General features: G+C 43.2%; 1 protein-coding gene across 3 annotated transcripts in view; it reads right to left on the bottom strand.

Annotated features, from left to right (window-relative positions):
* The window catches only part of PEPD (peptidase D), a 137,353-nt gene continuing 127,601 nt past the window's right edge, over nt 1-9,752 (bottom strand). For all 3 annotated transcript variants that reach the window (XM_040570807.1, XM_040570809.1, XM_040570808.1), the window contains exons 14-15: nt 8,897-9,088; nt 1-672 (exon numbers count right to left, since the gene is read on the bottom strand). In XM_040570807.1, the coding sequence (XP_040426741.1) occupies nt 523-672; nt 8,897-9,088 (342 nt within the window). In that variant the 3' untranslated portion in view covers nt 1-522. The remainder of the gene's footprint in view (nt 673-8,896; nt 9,089-9,752) is intronic.

Genomic DNA, 9,752 nt, shown 5'->3' with positions numbered 1-9,752 from the left:
TGCCATGGATGAATTTTAATAAAAATTTCATTCTGTTTACTCCATTTTCATTGAAATAAGATCCATAAGAAAAATATACGTGTCATTGTGTCCACTGAGAATAGCTGATTTTCACAATACTTGTGCTGAAGTTTAATAAATGACTTAGATTGTTATAACTGCTGACAGCATTCATATAATCCACTTGTTACTTTAAAGAGTCTGTATCATCAAAATTCAGATTTCATTGGAAGAAAGATATGTCAGAGCTAAGCTCTGATAGAAGTGTAAGCCCCACCAATTATGCAGCAGGTTTATTCAGGTGGCACTTGTCATTTGAACTGCTGACTGCAAGCAGCAACATTTGGTTTACCTGGATATCCAGTGCTGAAGCCTTCTACCTTCATTTTTAATTAATGAATCATTCCAGCTAATAGCCAGCCTGCTTCTCTCACTACTAAGAATTAGATGCATTTTATATGCCACAGCATTAAATCAGAATGATGACTGATTAGCATGAGACATTAAGTATCCCCCTCCAGTTTACTGCTTTTGGCTGGACAAGGAGTCAAATGACTTGACACTGCTTTGGCCTTCTGCCATGAAAGCCTCTATTTCTTCAACAGTACGTGGGACGCACGTTAGCAGCTCCATTCCACTGGCTGTCACTGCAATGTCATCTTCGATCCGGACCTGTTACAGAGAAGACGCAGTTATCAAGGTATTCCAGCTGGAGACGAGAAGCACATCAGGAAGCGATGGCAGTGGGAACACAAGGAGTGTTTCAGTCTGAGTTGTTGACAGAACAGAGGCAAAACATAAAGCAAGCAGCACCATTTACCCTCGGCACCGCAGTGGCACAGAGCTCTGTAGGACCACATCCCCCTTGGGCCGCGGGCTCCTGCCACCCGCCCCGGCACCACACAGGCTCCCCTCCCCTGTGGTGGCTCTGCAGGTGACGCAGGTGGTGCCTCTGCTGCTTCGGATGCCCCAGGGACAGGCTGAATGAGATGCTGCATCAGTGAGCTCATGCTGCGTAATTACATGGGGCCAATAAATCTCCACCCTCTGACATCAGGAGCAGAAAAAGGTACATTTCGCCCTGAATTTGCCTCCAACCTTGCTAGTGCACAGCTCGCTAGGGACAGGTTGAAGAGCAGTGCCTGCTAACATCTGAAGTGCTTGTTCTTGAAGCAGTTCTGTTGCTGAGCTGCAGTTAACTACTCTGCACTTAAAAATCACGTTCCCTTCTCTCTAAATACAACCAACTTTCACAGGAGGAACTGCAACATCAAATAGCTTGTAGCTGATACTCAAAACATTGAATTTGGAGCCGATGAGAAAATCCTAAGCAGGTCAGACATTCCTTTTAAAATACAATGATTGCGCTTTAAATCATGCAAGGAAAAAACAGATCCTCTCAGTTTTCCAGCTCTTGTTCTGTTAAAATGAAAAGTATGTTCCATTTCTGTTTGACTCTAATCTCTCCTTACCAGTAAATATGCCTACATAGTCATTTCCCGTTATCTTATCAGAAAAATGTTACTAAGTCGCTAAGCTGCAATAAAAGCAATTTTAGTAAGGTGTAAATCCAAGAGAACACAAACTCTGGGACTCCCACCTTACAGTTGCTTTAATTGTTTCTGACCTCTTGACATTTTCAACTAAAAATAAAGCTGGTTAACATTTGTACTTCTGATTGCAAAATAATCCATTTGTTCAAACAAAATGAGTCATCCAGCCCTTATTAAACTGTTTAATGATGTCTTTGCCAGATTATTTCTTTTAGTTGGTATCAAGTTAAGTGTATTATATAGCAGAATTAAATAAACAAACTCCACTGAGTTCACACTTTTGATTTGGACAGCTGTAAATTTGTAAGCTGCAAGTCCCTCTCCACTCAGTGAGTCTGAAAGGCCCACACCAGGCTGCAGAAGGAGAAATCAGAAACACAGTGAACAAGTCTGTGCACTTCAACAGATTTTACCAGGGTTGTTTTCTTGATTCATTGCTTCAAATTTTCTCAGCTGAGTGAAAAATAAGCCAAGGATTCAGCCCCCAGCATCCATCCTGCTGCCTCTGAGAGCAGCACGATGCTGGGGCTGGGTGCTCCAGGCCCTGCCAGAAACCTGCTGGTGTATCCAGTCAGTGTGCAGAAGTGCTAGAATCCATGGGATAGGTCTGTCTGATGATGTGGTAAAGGCCCAAACACCCCATTTCACCAGTGAAAATGGATCTGGGCACAGCTTTGATGCAGAAAGTAGAAATATAAGCGCCAAAGTAACTCAGCCGAGGCAAGGCTGGCCGCAGCTAGAACTGCCTGTGGGACAGCCCCTTCCCAAGCACCTCCAGCTGAACAGAGTTTCACCTCTTTGAGCTAAAAGTCACCAATGAATCTGCTACAGAGACATTTCAGTCACAATTCATCTGCTTAGCAAGTAAGATTAGCAAAAAAAAAAAATAAAAATATATATATATATATATATATATTATTTTCCAGTTCAGCATCTCATGCTTTCACCAGAACTTGGGCACTCCTTGAGAGGACTGACAGCCTTGAAAGCAGAGCAGATGAAGGCAGCCAAACATGGGGAAGAGCACATGGGGCAATGTGTCTGTCAATACTGCATCCTATATATGCCTCAAGAGAAAATCAGGATGGGGAATGAGCTGGAAAATGGAGCTAGAGTGAGGAAAGGAGCCATGGAAAGCGAGATACAGTGAGGCCAGACAGGACTGACAAACAATGGATGCGGAGGTAAAGTCTGGAATGGTTGGAGCCTGGAAATGGGCAATTCTGTAAGAGGATAAAGGGACAAAGAAATGGGGGCTGGCTTAGGACTACAGAAAGGGAGGTTCTGGCAGAGGTGGAAAGCAAAAGACCCTGAACAAGCAAAGCACAGGGGGGTGCTGGAGCCATCTACGTCTGAAAACTGGGAGTTACCAAACAGAGGAGGACAGGGGAGACCCACACACAGCAACTGGTCATATAGGAGGAGGATTGTTAGGAGGCTGCTGTGGATTGCTGCGGAAGGCAGCAGAGCTAGCCCCGTGTCTCCCGCTGCTCTCCACCAGCTGCTCAGCAGGTCAACAGGATGCAGCTGGAGGCATGAACGTGCCGCTCCGCTAGCACCTCACCTAGCACTCCTAGGGAAGCTCCAGCTCCTTCTCCAGGATCCAACCATCCCTCTGCCTGGATGAATCTAACCTGAAGTGTGCACTTGCCATAACAGAGAAGAAATACTTCCCACTCTTGGTGCATACGATCCCTTTACCTAAAAAGAACACAAGTGCAGAAGAACACAGGTTCTCAAGAGGAGAATTTTTTTTTTGCATTTGCTTTTCTGTTCACATCCTCAGTGCTTCACACTGAGCTTAAACTCAGCAGTCGCAAGAAGCAGCTTCAGAGGACCTGCAAAACCTTCCCTCCAGGAGAGCCCGGCACTTGGTCTTGTCTTCTGTCCAAATGGACAAAAGATGCTGGATCTGGCTGGCAAGGCTTACTAACTTGGGACTGCCTTTCCCAGTGGGGGACAGTTGTTATGAAACTTGCTCTTAGAGCTGTCCCTGTTTGCAGGCTCTTTGTTCCGCAGTGCTGCTCGTTTCAGGGCTACAACGTGGTTTGGAATCAAACGTGGCTTAAAGGAACAGCAAAGGGAGGTGCGGGGCCGTCGCTGCACCAGCGGCTCTCAGGGGCTCCCTGCAAACACCCCAGGAGGGACTTTGCTTTTTCAGCATGAGATGGCATGTTTCAGGAAGCACTCCTGCAAAGGAACGTCAGGATCCTAAAACGCCTTTTTCTTATCATGGGTAGTGGCATGATCTATTTAGATACATTTGATTGCACAACTGCCTAACGCCATCAACAGACCATCATGTGGCTTGATTCAATGAACCTAAGCCTGTCCCAAAGCAAGGCTGTGCGGGCACAGCCAAGGACAGCACAGGAGTTAAACACCATGCTGCTGTCAGCTATATATACAGCCTCGCACTTTGTCCTGACTAACTAATACAGTCATGCTCCCCAGAGCCTCTTGTGTTATCTTCCAAGCGAAGGGGGTTGTAGCACTCATTCATTTCTTTTGGATGATGATATATATAAAAGGCTTTTGAGAGTCAAGAAACAATTTTGTCCAATTAAATAGTCCAGATCTGCACGATGACAGATCCCAGATGTGATGAAAAAAGACCACTGGTGACACATCTCAATTTTTTTAATCTATTGAGCATTTGTTTATGGCTGTGGAAATCAGCAATACTATCGCTACAACATCCTAGAGCAGGAGACCTGCCTGGGAAAGGGTTACAGGACATGTGCCACATGTGCTGCCACACAAAGTAAACACGTGCTTCTGGCCAACTGAAGAAGCCATGCATCTGCTTTTATAGCTCGTTTCCTGCAGAGGCAGATGCATGTAGACAAGGGGACTGAGCCATCGACTCACCAATAATTTTTAATACAGCAAACTTGTCACAAGCAGAGTTCAACTTCCATACTTCACGGGGATATATGAGGATTGATTAGAAAACAGACTCACCCCTATGTCAAAGTTAGGGAGAGGTGGGTATAGTGCAGGACTGGGGAAACATCTGGCACTCTCCTGTTCCAACATTATATGGAGAGGTAACATAAAGACATCTCCTTCAGAGGCTAACAGTCTCTCTGCTGTGCAGGGACTCTTTCTTATCCCCTGCTGCCAGTCTCCCTTCTCTTACTCAAAAGCAAGTCCTCGTGTCAGGCACAATTTATTTTAAAGGTCTACATATTAAGATTTTATAAAAGAGGATCGAGATTTGCAGGGTGAGGCCATGCATTTTATTAGATCAACTGATATGGCTGGACAAAGAAGTTTCAGGCACACATTCCCTTCATCAAGCCTCAAAAAGAAGCAATAAACTATAAGCTAAATACAGGTTAATAGCAACTGCTCTTAGTTTAACCTAATTACATTAATTAGACAAGAGAAAAGGGTAAAGAAGGTTTGTAAGCAACTAGTCACTGATTTTGGGCTGCCTACAACTATCACTTCTCAAAACTTTACAGAAAGCTATAGTCTTTCATAAAGACAACTGCTTTTCTGTGAAAACTTTTCCAAAATATGTTGAGTAGCATTATTACTGTTGCATAATGTGAAATGTTAAAAAGCAGATGAGTATTATGTTTATTGTATAGTAAGCTACTTCATTCCACAACACACATTTGCCACAAGCCCAGGAACAGAGCTCAGCCTTACGCAAAATAGAAATAATGATAAAGACAACTGCATGGCTTTGTGAGCTAAAGGTAGAAGCAATTAAATATCTTTTCAGAGATGCAAAACAGAGAAGTATTTTCTGCTTTTTATCTGGTTTAACATTCCTTCCTGAATAAGGGAAGTCCTATTGTTTCAAAAAATATAATAATTTTTGCAGATCTTCAAGAGCTAGGTATTGTAACTCTATTTAACTTTAAAGTGAGAAAAATCTGCAAATGAAAGGAAGTAATATATTCATCGTTTAGCTGTGATGGAGCATTTTCTCTAAGTTACATAAAGTTTTCACATATTAAGTGCAGTGCTGGTTCTACAAACCTTAGGGAAAAATATAGCCTGAACAGAGACTGAATGCTTAAGGCCAAAAAAAGACTGAATGGTTTTACTGCGTCTTTGAGAAAACATCATATGAACTGCATGAATCAGAAATCGGCTTATGAAGAATGGAAATGTCAAACCCTAAAGGGCAGCATTTGGAGTTGGTATTTCCCCTTCCCTCAGGAACCAAATGCTTTTCCTGAGCGAAACATACAACCATGTATACATACCTCTATGTGCTCTACTTGCACCTCTCTGTTTATGCAACAGAGCAGCGCTCACAGAGCCTTGGCAGACCAGAGGTGCCCTGGGACAGGCGCTGCGCCACCGCCTGACGGCAGCCCTTGCCCCACAGTGTTTATGACCTCAGTAAACTGGGCCTTCGTTTCACAGACTGAGAACTAAAGTACATGTGACCAAGTGACTTCCCAAAATTGGCAGAGGAAGCTTGTAGTGGACCTGAAACTGGACTTCACGTCTGTCAAGTACGAGTTTAGGGCTTCAGACAGGGCAACGTGTGCTCTCAGAAGCGGCTCCCTTAGCAAAACCTCTTGCCTCACTCCAGAGGGATCCGTATTTGATCAAGAACAGCTCTTGTTTGGGAAGAGGCCAAATTACGAGGTTTCCGAGCAGCAGTTACAGCCATACAGCCCGGGTGTGTTTGCGTTACACGTAGGCAGAAAGGCTGGGCTGCCTTGCACCTGGTCTGAACGTGTGCAGTTGTGCTGCTGCACCAGCACCAATGGTGGGTACCAGCAGATATTCACAGTTACAGAAGGAAAAACTCTAATTTTCTCCATTCTTCCTTGTTCTGAAGCTTTTATAATCTCCTTACAGCTAACACTAGGCAGCATGAATTACAGTAAATGGCTACAGTCTTTCTGGCACAGCAAGAGGGCTTCTGTTCTCAGTGCAGAGACTTGTCACATTCAAGAAAATTATCCAAAACCAAAAAAGACATGAATTCAAGGTGAATTCATTAAACTCCACAAATCCCTGTGTAGATCACCTTACTCAGAATTACAGTGGTGTTACTTTGGTTAATGTAAGTTCATTTTTGAAGTGAATTAAACCATACCAAATTAAGAATACTTTAATTAGTGCTGAGCTCTGTAGAGCAAAATAGGCTAGTTATTTCCTTTTTCAGTACGTATTTTTCTTTCAAACTTAAAGAAACGTTGGACATGACTGTAGTGAGCTCCTTGGCTAGAACTGCCATCAGTACTAACCCCCATACTACTACGACTACATATGACTACACATCAGTAACAACACTGGGCTTCATAAGATCTTTAAATCATGTAGAGAGAAAGTTTTCTGACATATGTTTGAGACAAATACTCATTCATTCTGGAAAAGCTAAAATGAACCAGCATGCAGATAACTAAGCACTCTAAACAACACAAATTGCATTTTGATTGCATTACAGTTCAGCTTTTGTGCAGAATTCAGAAATATTCGGATGCATTTCTGTCTGAGATTTTATTTCCATTCTTCTCCTGGACAAAATCAAGTGACAACATCTGGCTCAGGGTGTGTGTGTAATTTTTTTTTTTTCTCTAAGTAAAATGTATTGTTCACAGGGGGATCGGAGATTTAGATTTTTGCTCAATCGTTTTTGGGCAGCTCCCCCTTTTTGCAAAGTTTGTTGGCTAGCTCTCCTTACAAGTCATCATTACAGGAAGCTAAGCAAAAAACAGGGGAGAAAGTTAGACTTCGTTTGGAATCTCTGGAACAGAAGTGACTGATTCAGCAAGTCATACCAAGGTAGAGATGCTGTGCTGCCATTCCTGTTGCATGCAAACACACACAGCAGGTGAGCCACGTGCATGCCTCAAGCCAGCAGAGCTGGAGTGGGCATTCACAGCAAACCATGGAAAAATGTGGGCTTCACTGAATGCTTCCAAAGAAAGCTCACCAGGAATCAATTCAACTGCCTAAAACCTCCCACAGTGTGTTTGCAAGAAAAATGAAAATAGTTAAAACTGTTTTCATTGTGGTGTTAAGCTACATAAGTGCACTACAGTGTTCCTTTAGAATATGTTTCAGCGCATGGTACCATATATAACATGTTCAAAATTAGAAAACGCAGAGTTAACTGCCTTTCATTCATCTGTATCTCAGTTGGCTGGCTGGCAAGTCTTGATAAAGAAACAACACAGAGACAGATAACGTCCCAAACCTCAGCAGTGAATTAAACAGCAGAGAGGGTAAAGTCCCACATCTCTTGATAAGATTGCTCACACCGGATAGCGAGCTTCCAGAGGCGGCTGCCCAGGAGCCCAAGTGACTCACAGCTGGAAATGGCACACACAACTTTTTGGTCTGGGTTGGTGGTTCAAAGCCAGCTCAGACCAAGAGCGTTACAGTAATTACCCTCTCATGGCTGGCGTGCAGTGATAAATTAGTTGATGGCAGCAACAGACAATTCCTAATGAGTGACTTCTCATACCAGAAAATCACCCGCCATTGCCAGCGATTGTTAGCTGTGTTGAGACTTAGCAGAAAAGCCAAGAGAAGGATGGGGCATTACAGCTGCCTGCTTTATCTTCTCTGTGCATGAATACGGAAGCCCAGAGAACAATGCGGCACCCTTCAAATGCTCGCTCTGCTAAAATGAAAACCTACTGGAAGCCACTGCAACTGCTACACATTCTACTAGGGTGGTGGTTTTGAATGGGAAATGCCCTGGAGAGCATGGAGAAACAAGGCCCTTCTATTTACACAGCAGCTCTCTGAGTGGAAACGATCATTCGGACCACTGCTAACTCCTCAGTCAGCCAACCTTTTCTGCACACATGCTACTACATAAGCCCTGCAATGTGATACCTTAAGCACGAGAGCTCATGAAAACCATTGGCCATTCCTCAGGAAAACAGGGGAAGGTTTTACATTAATCAGTTTCAGGCCATTCTGGCAATAACGCAGTAAGAGTAATTATTGCTGTTTTTCTCTAATGCCTGACTTGAACAGCGTAAGACTCTCCTGCCCGGGGACGGAGCACCTGACTGCTACTGCTGTAACTCTGGAATGTGAATCTCAGTCTCTTATTTCATAATATATATACGTCTTGGATTGGACAGAACTCCTACCTGGCACGTAACTGTACAGTGTTGACAGAAGGTATTTCAATCAATGGAAAAATACAGGTCTCTTGTTAATTAGATATCACAAGTATAAAACTACATTTAAAAATAACAAGAAAAGACCAGTTTGTCTGCAGGGCAAAATGGCCTGAGGTACTGTTTCAGGAACAGACCCCCATAAAAGACATTAAAACTTCTCAAGTATATCGGAAAGGAACAGAAAAAGGGTTTCAGAAAGCCATCCAGCCAAAAATTACTCACCCCACCAAATCCCCTGAAACGCTGCAGGACATCGTTGTTGATGAAACAGGACTGCGCAGGATCGCGGAGAGCTTGGTCCAAGAGGTGGTCGATGAAGTAGATGCCTGGTTCGATGGTCAGCACCATGCCCTGCTCCAGGTTCCGGGCAGTACGCAGGCTTCGGAGCCCTGGCAGGTCAATGCGGTCCACTCCCTGGGGAAAAAACACCAGTTCTGATGGAGAGAAACACCATCTGTAGCAAACCTTTTATCAAGACCATCCTATGCTGACCATTCCATAAGACATCCAAAACACGTAAAATAATTGGGAATTAGAGGACTGAAATTGTGCTATACAATTTTCTCTCATCATTCTCTCATTTAGCTTTCAGGCACAGTGATTACCAGGTTTCAACTCAATAGCCAAACTGTTTTTTAGGCTGCAGAAGTTCTGGCTTTAGGATGTGCTCGGTACAGTCACACTCTACCTTGGGAGATGTACTGTTTCTGGAGAATAAATAATTTCTTGCACTATTTCTGTCTATACCTTCTCTTGAAATGTATAATATCTTGAGCAACATGAAAATCTTGAAATGCACCCTCCACATCATGGCTGAAATAGCCGAACTATGCAACAGAGAACAATTTCTCCAAGGATATGCAAATGTTTATTCTCACTGTATGTTATTAAGCTTATACATTTATGATCTTGATTCATGAGCAATGAGTCTACACATGACCTCATAAAAGCAGCCCATTTAAAACTAAACTTTTGTCAGATTCAGACTTTCAGGCAACATAGTTTTTAATAATATCAGTCAGCACCAAGTCAAAACAAGTTCTGACTAGCAAAAATATTCTCTTCTTCTCAAAAGCTG

The sequence above is a fragment of the Cygnus olor genome, chromosome 12 (genome assembly GCF_009769625.2).
Source record: "Cygnus olor isolate bCygOlo1 chromosome 12, bCygOlo1.pri.v2, whole genome shotgun sequence".
NCBI classification, from domain to species: Eukaryota; Metazoa; Chordata; class Aves; order Anseriformes; family Anatidae; genus Cygnus; species Cygnus olor.
This window is presented reverse-complemented; position numbering and strand designations above follow the sequence as displayed.